Source organism: Typopeltis vanoorti, chromosome 3 (genome assembly GCF_054136105.1).
Source record: "Typopeltis vanoorti isolate ZY-2024b chromosome 3, IOZ_Tvanoo_1.0, whole genome shotgun sequence".
Classification (NCBI taxonomy): Eukaryota; Metazoa; Arthropoda; class Arachnida; order Uropygi; family Thelyphonidae; genus Typopeltis; species Typopeltis vanoorti.
The window spans coordinates 20,185,522-20,204,022 of record NC_143551.1 but is presented as its reverse complement, the minus strand read 5'-3'; the positions used below and the strand labels follow the sequence as shown (position 1 = coordinate 20,204,022).

At 37.0% G+C, this 18,501-nt stretch overlaps 1 protein-coding gene across 3 annotated transcripts in view; it reads right to left on the bottom strand.

The window, feature by feature from the left end:
* The window catches only part of LOC150107973 (katanin-interacting protein-like), a 726,539-nt gene that overhangs the window by 147,087 nt on the left and 560,951 nt on the right, over positions 1-18,501 (bottom strand). For all 3 annotated transcript variants that reach the window (XM_090415492.1, XM_090415493.1, XM_090415494.1), the window contains 2 exons: positions 15,079-15,216; positions 9,387-9,501 (listed from right to left, as the gene is read on the bottom strand). In XM_090415492.1, coding sequence (XP_090271618.1) covers positions 9,387-9,501; positions 15,079-15,216 — 253 coding nt within the window. The remainder of the gene's footprint in view (positions 1-9,386; positions 9,502-15,078; positions 15,217-18,501) is intronic.

Below are 18,501 nucleotides of genomic sequence, written 5' to 3'. Positions count from 1 at the left end.
TGAACTGATAAAGCAATGAGATCGAGAGGCTTGCTGGCAGTGTCTACAGTAGGCATGTTAGCTGCGAAATATTGATTGTGGATTGCTTCAAGCTTTTTTTTTTGATTTTGTCAATTTTCAGGAGAAGGTTTTGACCAACATGATAAGGCACTGTTCCAGGCTATCCATGTACTTGCTGAGGTTTGGGAACTGTTTAATGGCGAGGAGTCACAGAGGACAGAAAAATGGCCAACTGAGGTAGCTTAGGAATTCGTACACCGATTCATTGATTTTGGCACAATTGGCATGAGTTCACTGACAACAAAAATTGCAAGGTAAACTCTATTTCTTTTCTGTAATGTCAAGTTTATGGCTTCCTCATTTTAAAGCATCAAGAGGGCTATCTGCAGTAGTGAAACTCAAAGCGCTAAAGCGCTTTGTCATTGCTCTGTTTTGTTGCAGGCATCTTTACTTTGTGCTTCCAGCATGGTTGCATGTTGGCTGCTAACACTTGGTATGGCCAGTATTAAAAGTATGAAAAAAGTTTTTTTTTTTTTTTTTAATGCTTAGAGCAGGGGTTCCCAACCCTATGCCCAGGGGCACCATGGCGCCCGTTGACAATTTGTGTGTGCCCGCCGCTGTTCAACCGTGTGCCGTATAGTTTGAAATAATCACGCAACAATTCATGGCATGCAGGGATGTAATCAGCCCTAGCCCAACTACACCCCTGCATATTTTCCTTATTTAAGATGTGATATAACATTTGATACAGCTAATGATGTAGATAAAAAATTATGCTGTTTTCATGCAATCTGTGGTATAAGATGAACAACAGTAAAACACGAAAGGAAACAAAATTTTGTGAGGTCATGTCAATGCCAACAATATTATATGGTTTGGAAAGTTGGATTGAGAAGAAAAAATATGAAAATAGAATACAAAATGCCTAAATGAAATAATGAAGGAATTACACAGTAAATAAATGACTAAATAAAAAACACTAAAAGAACTGGAGTGAATATGTTCAACAAATGGAAGAAGGAAGACCAGCAAAAGAAGAAATAAAATATAACCCTGAAGGGAAAAGAAGGAATAGGAGTGAAATTATAATAGGACTACAGTGCTATTATAATTTCACTAACAGTATATAAGGTGAGATGTATTTAGCAAAATAGAGTAATGTGCCCTCCCATGATGAGTCCTGGATTCCCTGGAGGTGTCACGTAATAATAATAATAAGAAGAAGACAATGGTTCAAAACCAGAATTAATTTATGGATTTGAAAGTTTAGTTAGGGGAAAAAAGTTTACCGAAGACTACAGACTGTAACTATGAGAGTTCCAAGAGAGGAGTGAACAAAACTCCAATGTTTTACATATCAATGCCAGAATCATATTGAAAATAAAGGTATTAGAAAGTAACCTGACATTAATTCAATAATTGCATGAACACAGTTAATCACAGGCAGTGTGGTAACCGAAGCAGAACAAAAGAGGAAAGGTGTTTCCTGGCATCAGACAGATTTTGATGCTAGAAAAAAACCCAGAAAAGATCCAAATGACTATCAATTTGGAAGAAAGCTGATTATAGACAGCTAATTAACAATGCAACCTTAATGATGTAGTGACCAGGGCTTCTGACCTGGTCAGAGAACTGACCAGGTCAGAAGCCCTGGTCAGTTCTCTGCATTCCTTTAAAGTCTATGTAAGGGTCAAAGCTGTATAACTGAGACGAGACCTCCACATAGACTTTAAAGGAATGCAGAGAACTGACCAGGGCTTCTGACCTAATGTCCAATCCTCACCTTCTCGTGGTGCACCATGTTGGGTATCTACCTGGATACTCAACGAAAGAGGATGGGCTGGCAATTTGGGATTCAGCCGACCAAATTGTATTCTTATTGGTTAAACCAAAATAAAAAATGATGGTACAACATGACAAAATTTCATGCCGGCTGGGGCGTCGCCCGGTTAAACAAGGCCCCCGTTGTTTTCGCCAGGGAACCAGGGCGAACAGCGAAAAGTCAGATACTGGAACAAATCTGAAAACACACCCCAACTCAACATCACCAGAGTTAAAGATCGGTACTATCAACATAAGAAGCCTGAATGGCAAAGAAATGGAGCTAGCTGAAGAATTAGATAAGTACCAGATCGACATAATAGGGGGTGACTGAAAAACCAAAAAAGACAAAAACTGGTGAAATCTTTCTGAGCAACAAATACAAAATGTTATATTCAGGCAATGACAATCAAGGAAAAGAAGCAGTAGCCATAGTATTCAACACAAAATAAGAGGCTAATCTTCTTGAATGGCAGACAGTGTCAAGTAGAGTGATTTGGGCAAATATCAGAATGGAGAATTGGACAATGAGAGTTATTTGTACCTATGGTCCCACAGAAGGTTCTACTAAGGTAGAAGTGCAGGAATTTTTTGATGCTTTAGAAAAAGCAACTGACACAATGAAAAAGAAAAATTTGGTCCTTGTTGGGGATCTAAATAGCAGAGTAGGAAATGATTGTCAGACATACAAAAATATTTTGGGAAAATTTGGAGAAAAGAGCAAAGCTAATAATAATGGCAAATACCTGTTGGATTTCTGCTCAGGACATAGACTGGTTATTACTAATACCATGTTCCAACATAAAAATGTGCACAAATTCACATGGAGAGAAGAGGCAAGGAATAAGAAAAGTCTCATTGACTATGTTGTTGTTGATACTGATGTTTTCTTCCTGGTGCAGGACACCAATGTGTACAGAGGATTTGAAAATATCACAATCAACAATAGTGATGTTTTCAAATCCTCTGTATACTTGAAATTTGAAGCGATCACTATTTAGTCTTGAGCAGGATAAAATTTGAATTTCATATTGAAAAGAATAACATGTAAGAAAGTTTTAAAGCGAATAAAAGCTGAGCAACTCTCAGATGTGAACTGTAGACTAAAACACACAAAGATTATTGAAGGAAAAATGAAAGCGTTTGAGAACAGGAACCAAACCTTGGATTGATTCAGTGGCAAGCCTTGAAGAAAACCCTGATTGATTCAGCTAGAGAGGCATGTGGTGAGGTTGTATGCAAGGATAGAAAAATCAGAACTCCATGGTGGAACACAGGAAGTTAAAGAGGCAGTGAAGGAAAAGAAGAAAGCATATCAAAAGTTCCTGGCAAATAAGTCAGCTTTTGCTCTTAGAGAATACAGAGACAAATGTAAGAAAGCAAAACACTGTGTAAAATTAGCTAAACAAAAGTCATGGGAGGACTTTGGAAATAAAATAGAAAATAAATATCAAGAAGGTGGCAAGATATTCTGGAGGTTGTTGAAGAAGCATAGAAATTATTATTATTACGGGCAACTCCAAGGAGTCGACAGACTCATCGAAGGAGGCCCTAACATCATGTCAAGAACAACTATTCGTCTTCCACACAGTATCTATCATACCTCGCCTTAAACTCATTCACGGTCACAGCACCCACAACAGACCCTGGCAGCTTATTCCGCTCATTTACCCCTCTCCAAGTAAAGAACCTAGCTCTAACACCTGTGTTAACCACATTTTTGCCCAGCTTCCATGTATGGCCCCTAGTCCTCCCACCACCAGCCCTATTCTCAAAAATATCTTCTGGATTAATTTTATAGAAACCTTTCAGTAATTTGAATATCACCCCTTTTGAGCCTATCAACCAATTTTTGCAACCCACAAATCTTCAATATGTTCTCATAAGGTTTATTCCACAGACCTGCCACCATCTTGGTCACTCGTCTCTGGATCCTCTCCACCTCCTGACCATCAAGAAGAAACCCTGGTGCCCATATCTGGGCACAGTAGTCCAGATGGGGTCTTATCAGGGCTCGATATAGAGGAACAATAACTTGTTTGTCTCTGCTCTTTAAAGTATTTTTCAGTAACCAAGTGATTTGATGAGCTGTTTTAGCCACTTTTGCAATGTGCGCCCTAAACTGCAACTCCCTATTCACCAACATTCCCAAATCCCGGGCCTCATCAATTTCCTGTAATACGGTTCCACCAATGTGATATACTGCTGCTATTCTTTTCACTCCAAAATGCATAACCTTACACTTTGCCACATTAAATTGACATCCATTTTCCGTAGCCAAGTCCTCCAAACTATCCAAATCATCCTGCAAAATTTTGACATCCTGTGCACTCACTATTGCTCTATCCAACTTTGTGTCATCAGCAAACAAGTGAACACTTCCTCTCAGATTCTTTCCTATATCGTTAATGAACAAATTGAAAAGTAGTGGTCCAAGAACAGAACCCTGCGGCACACCACTAGTCACAAGCCGTCTTTTGGACTCCACTCCTGAATAAACCACTCTTTGGTATCTTTCCATCAACAACCCTCCTATCCATCTCACCAACCCTATATCCATCCCCATTTGCTCCAGTTTACTGATTAGAATTCCATGTGGTATCCTATCAAAGGCCTTGGCAAGGTCCAGTAGAATCACTGAAAACCCTTATCCTTATCCAGTTCAGTCGTTACTGTGTTATAAAATGTGAGCAAATTACTGAGGCATGATCTACCCTTCACAAAACCATGTTGTCCCCCATACAGTATCCCATTTTCATCTATCCAACCTGTATTCTTCTCTTGACTATTTTCTCCAAGACCTTGACAATGATTCCTGATATGCTAATCGGTAAGTAATTTACAACAGCAGTCTTGGAACCTCCTTTATGCAGTGAAACCATATTCCCCTTATCCAGTTCAGTCGTTACTGTGTTATAAAATGTGAGCAAATTACTGAGGCATGATCTACCCTTCACAAAACCATGTTGTCCCTCATACAGTATCCCATTTTCATCTATCCAACCTGTATTCTTCTCTTGACTATTTTCTCCAAGACCTTGACAATGATTCCTGATATGCTAATCGGTAAGTAATTTACAACAGCAGTCTTGGAACCTCCTTTATGCAGTGAAACCATATTCCCCTCTTTCCACCCCCCCTCGGGACTAACCCAGACCCGAGACTCAGATTAAACAGAATGGTCAAGGGTACTGACAATTCTTTAGCCACTTCACGCATGACACGAGCTGGTATACCATCCAATCCCACAGATGTATTGACATTGGGGTTTTGTAATAGACTATTCACCTCTACTTCATTCACCACAATTCCCGTATAATCTATTCGTTGATTCATTTCTGCAACATCACAACCTGGATGATATACTCTTGCAAAGTGCTCGCTCAGTAATTCAACCATATCAACTGATTCAGTTACCTCCCTACCATCAGCATTCTTCAAAATCATTCTGCCATACATATTTTTTCTTCTACTTGCAACATATCGAAAAAACTGTTTGGGATTCTCTTTAGCCTGCATGGCCAATGTTCTTTCGTAATCCTTTTTTGCTTTTCTTACCACACTCGTTAACCTTCTGGCCTGGGCTTTATACTGTTCATGTGTCTGCCGGTCACCTTTCTCCTTAAATTCCCTCTGTAGTTCTTCATTTATTATTCGGACTCTAGGTATACAATCGACCATTGCTTCATGCAAACACTTCTTAACCGCCTCCCATGCACTGTCAACTTCTATCGCTTGCAGTTTTACATGCCATGGCACTGTACCAATCAATCTCCTAAGCTTGTCATACTTACCAGCCCGATAATTCCATATGTACCCTGTCTTAATTGTAAATTCCACACCTTTAGCCACCTCCCAAGTCAAGACCCTATGATCGTTCTCTCACCAATTGGTGGCAACGTGGTCATATTCGTTACAGCCAAATTCTCAGATGCAATTACTAGGTCAAGCACTCTCTGACCCCTAGTATTTTCCATTACATGCTGTCGCAGATAGTTATCCCTTAATAACCGCATAAAATCCAATTCCTTCCTCCCGTGTGATCTCTCCTCACTCCAATCAATGTGACCGTAGTCGAAATCTCCCATAATAATTACCCTCCTTCCACTCATTTCTTCTATTTGCTTGTGCATACTATCACCACCATCTTTTCCATCTCCTGGTCTATAGCAGCACCCAACTGTATATTTTGTTCTGCTTGTGTCAATCTCACACCAAATAGCCTCAAATGTGCTCTTATCTCTATCCTGCGGTTCCACTTCTATTCTCCTTGGCTGTAGCTCATCAGCTAACATCAATGACACTCCTTCCCCCCCCCCCCCCCATTTTATTCTCCCTGTCTCTCCTGAACACACCATACCCCTCAGATTCAATCCCACTAGCTATGTCATCTTCTGTCAGCCATATTTCACTAATGCCAATAACCTGTGGTCTAGAAGTGCCAACAAAGGCCAAAAATTCTTCCTTCTTGTTTCTAATACTTCTGACATTTGTATACATGAACTGAAGAAACTGATTTGTCCCATCCCTATTTTGATGCCTTATACTAACTATCCCATTTTGATTTGTGGTCTTTCCTACTCGCTTGGGCATATTACACACACATTCACACACTCAACTGTCTCCCTAAAATCTGCATATCTACTCCCCCCCCACCCTTAATAACTCTAGTTTCCCTGGTTCTGTACATTCACTTCCACCACATTCGACAACACCTTTTCAAGTCTGCGCACACCAAATCCATTCAAACATAATCCATCCATTTTATAAAAATCCTTTCGCCCATCGAACTCATTCCACACCACTCATCAAACATAATTCATGCATAAAGTCATTAGCAATTATGGCCCTCCTTCTATACTCTTCACTGTCATGCCGTGGCAACAGACTCATCATCCTAACTCTCTCACTCACTTCTTTTGCTACCTCAAGTAATTTCTTCACATTCTCACTCATAGCCTTTTTGTTTCCATTCAAATCATTTGTACCCGCTACCACTATCAGTTCCTTCACCCGCTGTTTTTGCATTCTAATTGACTTGCTTACATTCTTTACGGTCGCACTGGGTTGGTACGATTTTGTTAAACTCCCAACTAACACACCTCTTACTAGGGAATCTCCATACAACACACGGTCTTTCATTTTGTTTACACTCACTATCATACCCTTATTTTTTCTATCATACTTTTGCCGATTATTAGTTGGTACGCTTGTTAAAGATTTTTCCAGTTGCTGGTTTACTCCATGTATCGTTACACGTAATAGATCTATTTCACTCATTGCATCAGTGTCATCATTTTTATTTTCCGATGATTCATTCAATCGGTCTGGATGCTTAACTTCATTCTCTCTTACAATGCCACTCTCACAGCTATCAGGTACTACCTCGCAAATATCCTCATTCATACCTCTAATATCGTTGTTATCTAGATTCTCACTTTCGACAATGTTATCACTCACACACCCTGAAACACTCTTTACATTCTCCCATTCTTTACACTTTTTTGCACACATTCACTCCACAATCATTGTTTAACCAGACTCCAACTGCTCTCCTCGATGCATACATTTCGCAAACAGTACACTGAAACAAGTCTTTTAAGTTAAGATTTTCAGAGAAATATGGCGATCTGGACGCCAACTTTGTATTCCTCTTTATGGGAGCCATGTGCACAGATAATCGATCTATCAATTTACTATTAAAATACTCAAAAAACACACAAAAATCACCCAGACACGTTAAAATACTAAAAGTAAACAATACTATGTAAATACTATGCAAATTCATCAATTTTTACTCAAAATATCACTTATCTGGTCAGGAGCTATCCTCAGACACTACATACTATATAGCTCTAGTGGCTCTCTGAGCCTTTAGTGAGAAATGGAGGAAAGAGTGCTATAAAAGGAGTTAGCGATGATAAAGGTGACATGAAAACAGGGGAAAAGGTATCCTTGAAGTATGGAGTAATTACTTTGAAAAATTGCTAAATGAAACAAGCAGTGATATCACAGTGGTAAAAAACACTCGACAGGCATACAGTCAGGAATACATATTCATACGAGAAGTAGACAAAGCCATCAAAGGCATGAAATGTGGAAAGGCAGCAGGGGTAGATGATATTTGACCAGAAATGCTGAAGTATGGTAGTATAAAAGTCTTACAGTGGCTGCACTGCATAGTTCAGAAAGCCTGGACAGAGGGATGAATTCCCGATGATTGGAGTAGAGCTCTCATTGTACCCATATATAAAAAGGGAAATAAAACCGAATGTGAGAATTACAGAGGTATTTCCCTACTGAGTGTTCCTGGCAAGATCTATGCAAGTATACTTGAGAAACGGTTGAGAAGAATTGTGGAAGAAAAGCTTGGTGAAGAACAAGCTGGATTCAGGCCAAATAGAGGCTGTCAGGATCAGATCTTCATTTTATGACAAATACTTGAGAAAGCTAGGGAATATAACAAAGATCTGTATTTAAGTTTTGTTGATCTGGAAAAGGCATATGACAAGGTGCCAAGAGAGAAGCTATTCCATACGCTACAGTTATATGGTGTCAATGGGGCATTATATCAAGCAATACGTAGTCTTTATTTGAGTTGTAAGTCAGCAGTTAGAATTGAAAGAAGTACAGGAATATGGTTTAATGTTAAATCTGGTGTGAGACAAGAATGTACATTATCTTCCTCTGTTATTCATTATCTATATGGATCACATTATGAAGGAAAGTGGTATTAAACATGATATCAGAATTGGAGATGTTAATGTCAGCTCTTTGCTTTATGCGGATAATGTTACACTTCTAAATAAATCTGCTAAAAGTTTGCAAGATTCCCTGACTAAATTGAATAACTGTTGTAATAGATATGGTATGAAGGTCAGCAATAAAAAGACAAAGACAATGAAAATAGCCAGAATCATTGAAAATGTCAACTGTGTTGTGAATGGAGAACCTGTTTAACAAGTAAAACATTTCAGCTACTTAGGCACGGTTTTTACTGAAGATGGTAAATTAAATATGGAAATAGACAACAGAATCAGCAAAGCTGGTATGGTAGCAGTCAATTGAATAAATTCATATGGAATAAGAGAGAAATTAGTTGGAACACTAAATTAGCTGTATACAAGACAGTATTCAAACCAGTTTTCACTTATGGATCTGAGAGCTGGGTCAGAAGTAAAACACTTGACCAAAGACTAGAGACTGCTGATAACGTTGGAGTCTTGACAAGTAACAGACTGGTTTGGAGGAAAATTGTAGATAGGACGTGTAGACGTCCACACGTGTAGATAGGAAGTTAGTAATGATGTAAATTTTTTATGTAGTACTATCATATCCTGTACACCTCTTGAGGGTACATGTCAGGAATTTGATGATGATGACATATTATTTTATCCTGGAAAACAGGAGAGTGATATCTGAATTTAGTATATATCAAAATCAAGCAGACTTGTCTAATTTCCACCCCTCCCAAAGCAAGAGAAAAACTTTCACTTTGTGCCTCATGTATTACTGCAAGTTTTTAAAATCCAAAAACTAGTGATTTAAAAAACTATGATACCTACAGATCCCAATAATGTTTTCAGTTTCTGATCTACTATTCCAGGATTCCACAGAAAGTTTAGAACCAGGTCTGCATTCTACTGAATGTATGGAAGCTGAAGTAAATGGTCTTTCATCCTATCAATAAACAGTAATGAAAAATTATGTTCACTGGTAAATAATATCTTGCTATTCTGTTATTTTAGATATAAAGGATTAAAAGACCATAATAATTAATCATAAAGTATAAGTGAATATCTAAAGGAAAATATACTCAAGGAATATATACTGGATACTGAGGGTCTAATGAAATTAAGGTTTCATGATTTGTTTTTTTCAATTAGATTTTCTTCAAAATATGTCTATTATTTTAATCAGCTCTTGCATATCCCATCACCTAAGGCACTACCACCTCCAGATCTTTATTCTTGCAATTTTTGCTTCATTCACCATTTTTCATCATCCATTATGTTTAAGTGAGATGAGGTCTGCTTATGCATTCTTCATTATGACTAAACTCAATTTCTTGGTTTTATTGCCTATTCACTCACCAAATTTTACTCAAAATTCTCATTTTGGCAGTATCTATTTCTTGATTCTTGTTAGAATATCATGTTCAGCATTTTGGCTAATTTACTCCTTTATTCTAAACAGTCAATTCATTCCACACTAATTTAATCTATTATCTAGGTATTATCATACAGGTATTTCCACAAAGTCAGAAGACACTTTGTCTGAGACACCCACACTAGCCTTTAACCCTGCAGAGGTCGCGGTCAAAAAAATTGCAGCATAGGTCGTGTGTATCTGAGAGATACATTCATTACTATTATGTGCTAAAATGCGATAAAACTAAAAAAAAAAAAAAAAAACACTGCAAATATAATACATGATGGTTTATTTATTTTCAGTTACAATCTAGAAATTATTGAACAAAGAAACAAAGAAAAAAACAACTAAACCAATATTATACTGACATTGGAGTTTGCAGTATCTCTCAGATACAATTTACTATCAAATATCACTTTCACTTTATCATTCTTATCATCGGACTTGAGTAAAAAATTCGCTAAATCTCTTCAACATTTGATGGATTACCAATCGATATATTTTTCCAGCCATTTTCAACAGTAAATAAAAAAACAACAACTAAACCAATACTATACTGACATAGGAGGTCACAGTATATCTCTCAGATACAATTTCCTATGAAATATCACACACCTTTGGATGTTAAACTAAAACTGACTGCATAAACAGTGTGGAACATCACTTGTAATATATGCATGCACAGCTACTCATAATCGCCAAGCTATATACCGGATACGTGTAAGAATATTTATATTAAACAATTTGTTTGTATCTGTCAGATCAGCCATGACCTCTGCAGGGTTAAACTCATTCACTGTCAAGGCTCAACTAATTCTGGCAATCCATTCTGCTCACTCACTCATCACTCTCTAAGGAAAAAATCTAGTTCACACATCTTTAACAATGACTTTTATAGAACTTCCAAAGTGATGTCTAGCTCTCTCTCCACACAACCTACCAATAATTGTCGAGACACCCCTGTTATTTAAAGTCATGGAACATTCCGGGTTTGTTAACATCAGTGTACAGATAGTAGAAAGCAGTATTTCATCGTAGCAGTTGAATACAGGTGGTATGGCAACACGACGTGAACTCAGTGACTTTGAGAGAGGTGTCATCTTGGCTGTCACACCGGTCGCATGCCTATATGTGTCATTGCCACTCAACTGGCGCATCCAAAATCAATGGTTGGCAATGTGATCAATAAATGGAGATATTCTGGCATCACTAGCACAGGAAATCCCCCAGGGTGGTTTCCTGTACTAGTGATGAACTACAGGAAATTGATGAGACCAGTGTTTATGGAAGTCAAAATTTAGAGAGCATATTGCAAAGGTGGCTAAAACATCACATCAGATTATATGGCTGCTGAAGAACACACTAACAAGCTATTAGTGAGTTACTTGTGAGGGAGAATAATAGGGAAGCTATTATTCTCCCTCACAAGGGTTAATAACATCTGGACTATTACATGAAGATCTGGTTGACTAGATTCCATAGGGATAAGGAAGTGGTGAAAGACTTTCAAAGGCAAGTGACCAAGATTGTATGAATGCTTATTGGCTGTCGCATTGGTCACATGCCTATATGTGTCATTGTATGCATGCCTATGGAATGATCCATATGAAAATAAATTGAAGGTCAATGAGCTTCAAAGCAAACAGATGAAAAGGAGGGTTTGCGATGAAAACACAAATTATTCAAGAAGTTTTATAGGATTGATGCAGATTTTTTTCAATATGTGAGAGGGAGAGAATAAAGCTCACTCTGGAAATTGTGTAAGAATGTGATTAGCAAGAGTGGATTAGAATTTTTGCTTAGAAAAAATTTATGTATCATAAGGGTAAAAATACAAGTAATTGATCAGCACAACTATATACAGATTGACAGTTCAGTTAACCAACTGACAGCACTATTTGAGAGTAAATACAAGTTCCTGAGACTTTAAGGAAAGGATTATGTGGGGCAGTCATCAGTGATATGATGCACAGTCCGCATAGCACCATACATGCCAAAGGATAACTATGAAATTTCTCACATTATTATTATGATGATGATGATAATCTGAAACCACCAGGGAGTTGAGGACTCATCGAGAATGGCTACACAACACTCAAATCAGCTGTCATACCTTCTCTTAAATTCATTCACACTAGATGCACTCACTACCTATAAAGTCAAACTATTCCACTCACTGAACTGTGAGAAAAAATTTAGCTCTTAACTTCCATAGATGCCCTGTCTTCTTTCTCCACCTTCTATATAATGAAAAATTTCATCAGAAGATATATTATTATTGATATCAACAAACCTCCATGGAGTCATTGTGGGAGGACCCACTCCACATGCACAGCTCATCATATCTTGAATTAAATGCATTCACTGTCCCTACACTCACCACATTCTCAGGCAATGCATTCCAATCACCCACCACTATCAATTAAAAAAATCTACTCCTCACAAACACCTCATACAGCTTCCAGAGAGAGCCTCTCATTCTTCCCGTCTCCAGATATTCTATGAAAAAATCCATGTTAATGTGGTAATTACCCCTTACCAACTTATACGTCTCGATCATGTCTCCCCTCTTCCTTCTATCCACTGGACTGTAATTTGCATTCTCTCAATCTATCCTCATATTCCACATTCCAGAAATCAACGCAGTCAATCACATCTGGACTCTCTCCAACATCTTAGTATCCTTTTGAAAACCTGGTGACCGAATCTGTGCATAGTAATCCATATGCAGCCTGATCAAGTTCTTGTACAATGGAATCAAAACATCCTTAATTATATACAACAGTGTTCACTGCATCATTCCCATAATCCACTGTGTCGTCCTCACAATTTTAGCAAAATATCCACAATATTTTAAGTCCTTATCCACCACAACCCCCAAATCATTCATCTCCTCCAAAATATCCCCACCAATCCTATACTCAGCATCCCATCTTTGCTTCCCAAATTTTAAAACCTTACACTTTAAAACATTAAATTGATATCCCCACACACTTGCCCTTTCAGACAGTCTATTTAGGTCCTCTTGCACAGCTACAACATCTGCTCTACTACTAATGCTTGCATCATCTGCCAACAACTGTATATTACCGTTTGAGCCCTTTCCAATGTTATGTTATTTACATACAAAATGATCCCAAAACATACCCCAGGGGCCTAGCACTAGTGACTTTCCTCTTCTGGAATATCATTCTTCCATACGCATCCTGTTAATACCTATGAAACAGACAATCTCTTGTCCCTTGTCCAATGTATTTGTCACCTTGTTACAATAAGTAAGCAGACTGCTACAAACACAATCTTCCTATCGCAAACTTTTATTCTTGTCCTCACTACCTTCTTCAACACTTTGACCAGAACTTCAGACAAGCAGATTGGCCTATAATTCAAAGTTTGACGAGTTTGATGAGTCTCCGTGGAGGTGTCACGTAACAATAATAATAATAATAATAAACCATGCTATCCGTTAACGAGAATTCTACTGCTGTCCACCCAGCAGTATTCTTGTCCTCACTACCTTCTCCAACACTTTTGAAAAAAAACTTCAGACAAGCAGATTGGCCTATAACTGGAAGTCTTAGTCATATTACCTCCTTTATGAAGCAGAACAATTTTGCCATCTTTCCATTCCCTTTGGACCTGGGTTAATCTAAGACTCATGTTAAATGAGTATATTCTATATATAAATATATATCCTGTATATCATTTATCCTATATACCCATATCCTATAACGCCCATTCAGAAGTTTATAGACATCTATCATATTACCTCTCTTTCTCCAGTTAACCAGTCTGTAATCCAAATCCATATACTCACAATCTGTGCTCATAATCCAAATCCCATAATCCCGATATAATCTAGAACCCAGATGACCAAATCTGAACATTATAATCAAGGTACAGTCTTATCAAGGCCTTATAAAGAAGCAAAATAACTTCATTATCCTTATATGTCAAGGTTTCAACATCGCAATTATTCTCTGAGTTGTATATGCAACATTTGCTATGCGATCTTTGCACTTCAAATTCCTATTCACCATTACATCAACATCAATAGGTCATCAGTTTCTTGTAGCATAACCCAGCTAATATAATATGCCACTGGAAATCACATTGCCAAAATACAAACTGATTTGAATAGGCTAGAAATTTGGACAAATCAAAATAGCTGTCAGTTTAATGTTAGTAATGAAAAGTTATGCAAGTACTGGATATAAGTAGTATCTCTGATTATTGTGCCTATCTTTTTATCATTGGCAAACAACTGCACATCTACTAATAGACTGAACAACAAAGGCCCAACAACTAAACCCTGAGGTGCACCACTGTCACCTTAAATCTGGCAGATTCACACCCACCGTATACCACTTTTTGATCTGTCTGTCAACCATCCACTGATCCAAGTCAAGAGTTTATATTCCAATCTCATATTCTCCAGTTTATGCAACAGCCATTCGTTGTGGTAACCTATCAAATACCTTAGCAAAATTCAACATTATCATAGTATATCCAATTCCCTTTATCCAACTTGGCCATAACATTGTTATTAAATATGAGCAAATTGCTAAAACATGACTTTACATTAGTTGGCACAGCAGACTTGTCTAGTCCTAAATCTGTTTAGCTGGCCACAGGGATGTGAAGGTAGACTGAATCCTGGAGGTTGAACAGTTGAATCTGTGACAAGGTACTGTTTGTCATTTGTTCCAGAATTTTTCCACCAGTCCTGCAGACCATGTAGTATTTCCACAAGCCAGATGGGAGATCTTGATGTATGGGAAAGTTGATGTTATCTCTGATTAAATTACATTTAATAATTGAAGAATGTTCTGTCAAGAAAGCTGACAGAACATTCTTCAACCATTTTTTTATTTTTCATGTTACTGAATTTCTTGCATTATATGTATCTTAAAGAAGCCTACCAGCTATCAAGTTTCAAAACTTGTCAGCCACTGTATTATTTTAAATTGAGTAAACATTCCTGTTAACATTAAAATCCCAATTTCTATGATATTAAAGAACAACCAAGTTTAAATGATAAAATAAAATAAAATAAAATAATATATAAGTAAAGAAGCAATTCCACTTTTTTTAAAAAAAACTTACCCTTGGGCTAGGATCAGCTGTACAAGGACGTTCAACATAATCAACACAAACAACAGATGTATTCACATACTCAGTGAAAGATGTATCAAAATGAGAAATTGATTCTAATATATCATCATCAGTTGTAAAAAGGATAGTCTGAAAATACAAGAATATTCTCATTTCCAAAATCTTATTTAAAATGTTACAGACACACACACACACATCATATATTTTTTATTTTTTTTTTATATGACTCTCACCACATAAACCTATAATATATTTGTACCATGGAGGGCTAAGTATTTTTTCTATTTCATTAAATTTAATTTTATAATTTTTGTATTTTTATTACATAGACCAGAAACCCTGCTCTAAAGACCAACCAAGGAACTTTTTCAAGATGCTTTAGGCCTCCAATAATTGGGGCAGTGGTCTCAACCATCTAAAGACAATCAGAAACATTCAACGCCCATTGCAGGATTCGATCCCAATATCTACTGGTTGAGAGCAGATACACTAACCACTTGGCCAACCAAGCTGGCAATTAAAATAAATTATATTTAATGTAGGTTTCAGGACTCTGAAAAGGCAACTATTGATGCCTTATAAGTATTTTTTTCCCTAGTTGGAAGAAATATGCACCATATAGTGCATACAAAACTTTCACCACTGAGTTAAACACAACCACCCTAACTACTGTAAGCCTGAAGTGGTAACTGAATATTTTGTCATCAGAGCAAGATACTTAGTTTCAGTCCGGCCCCCTTCACAAATGCAATGAGAGTGTCTTGATAGGCATGCTCAACTCACTGTAATTAATTAATTAGTGGCCAAGCATCTCCTGTATTTGAGGATATTAGCAGTAATGTGAATTTTGAAAGATGGCTGAACCTGTTGGTTAACACATCTTTGCCAGCTGGTGAATAATAATGATGCTGCTAGAGAAGACACAGATGAGGCTACATTTGGACTAGAGTATAGGTAATCCTTGTGTGGTCCAAAAGTCTTTCACTTCTACTACATGCTCCTGCTCTGCAAGTTTTTCAATATTACACTACATAAAAAAACAGCAAAAACAATGTTACTAAGTAATAGTAACACTGGAGTTAAAAAAAAAATACATAAAAACCAAAAAAAATTTAAAAAAGATTATGCAACAAAAAACTGGAAACAATAATAAAACATATCCTCTAGAATTCCCCCCCCCCCCAAAATTCCATATAACTTCTACATCACTCTGCTAACATCCATGGCATCAGTACAAATATCTGCACCAGAACTTGATCAATTATTCCTTACTGAACTTTGAACAGTTCTACAAATACAGTTCACCTAAACTATCTCAACTGCATCATGTATGATGCCTTCAAAAAGAAAAACAGAACATGCTTTTGTCAGGTTTGAACATTGCATGCAACTGTTATCAAATATGCAATGATATTGGAAAGTTTACATTATCATTAAATTCCTATCGACAATTTTCTTCCATATTAGTCTATTGCTCCAAACTGACAGCTCCAAAGTTTGATAACATTTGTCTCTAAAACAGCCAGAGGTTATCAAATTCGAAATCCCTTTTTCTTATATAAAATCTGCTCTGGCTCAAGATTTTCCTTGCATTGCTTTCTCACTATGCAAAAATAGCAGTATAATCATCACCAGAGCTGATAAAAGGGAGTGCTATTGTTATTTTTAATACCAGTGAATACAATACGCTCTACCTACAGACCTTTAGATTATGATCCTACCAAATCTCAGATCAAAAAATTGAAAAGCCAGCTCAAGAAAAGTTTCTTCATGGCCTCCTGAAATCACAACAAAACTCTTTTCTTCCCCAGATATTTGGATTACCAAAAATACACCAACCAAATCCTCTCCCACATCAAAGACCTATAGTAGACACTACAGACTCCCGATACTATAAATTAAAAAAAACAGCAAGCTCTCTTACTCCCCCACCCATCCCCATATAAAAAAAACTATCCATTTTAAAACTTCTATTGAGAATTTAATTTTAAATAATAGATATTCTGATTAGATTTGATATCACCTTACTGTTCACAATATTCCCTTTAATAACACCTTATCAATTAATAAAAAAAAAGTTATTTCCCTGATATCACAAATCTCTTTTCCTTTCCTATCCCCTCTGGATATTTTTTTGGACAAAAGTACAAAATTTATAAACAGATAGAGGATACCTCTATGGGTTCTCTCCTCTTATCCCTTCTTGTAAATTTTTTATGGAATATTTTGAAAAACAAGCTCTTCTTAAATCTTCTATCTGATTATGCGGATGATGTGTTCTCTATTTCGCCTCAAGGCCCAGACACATTAGACTCTTTTCTCTCTCCTCAATCGTCATTACCCTTGAAGCCAGTTCATCATCATCATCATCATCATCAAATTCCTGCCATTTACCCTCAAGGGGTGTACAGGATATGACAGTACTACATGAAAAAATTACATCATTACTAACTTCCTATCTACAATTTTCCTCCAAATCAGTCTGTTACTTGTCAAGACTCCAACATTATCAGATCTTATATTTCTATCGTCTAAGGCACTTTGTACCGTATCAATCCACCTATATCTTGGTCTTCCTCTGGGTCATTTTCCTGCCAACCTGGCAGAGAACACTTGTTTTGCTAATCTTTCCTCTCCCATTCTATTTAAGTGACCATACCATCTGAGATTAGCTCTGCTAACGCATTCCTGGATGCTGACAATGTCAAGTTCTTTCCTAATATCCTCATTTTTAATATGATATTGCCATTGATGCCATCTGTTCACGCCTCTAATCTTTCTCAGGACTCTCATATCTGCGGTCTCTAGTCTTTGGTCAAGTGTTTTACTTCTGACCCAGCTCTCAGATCCATAAGTTAAAATTGGTTTGAACACAGTCTTGTATACAGCTAATTTAGTGTTCCGACTAATTTCTTTCTTATTCCATATGAATTTATTCAATTGACTTCCCACAATGCCAGCTTTGCTGATTCTGTTGTCTATTTCTATATTTAGTTTACCATCTTCAGTAAAAATTGTGCCTAAGTAGCTGAAATGTTTTACTTGTTCCACAGGTTCTCCATTCACAACACAGTTGACATTTTCAATGATTCTGCCTATTTTCATTGTCTTTGTCTTTTTATTGCTGACCTTCATACCATATCTATTACAACAGCTATTCAATTTAGTCAGAGAATCTTGCAGACTTGTAGCGGATTTATTTAGAAGTATAACATCATCTGCATAAAGCAAAGAGCTGACATTAACATCTCCAATTTTGATATCAGGTTTAATACCACATTCCTTCATAATGTGATCCATATAGATAATGAATAACAGAGGGGATAATGTACATCCTTGTCTCAAACCAGATTTAACATTAAACCATCTTCCTGTACTTCCTTCAATTCTAACTGCTGACTCACAACTCAAATA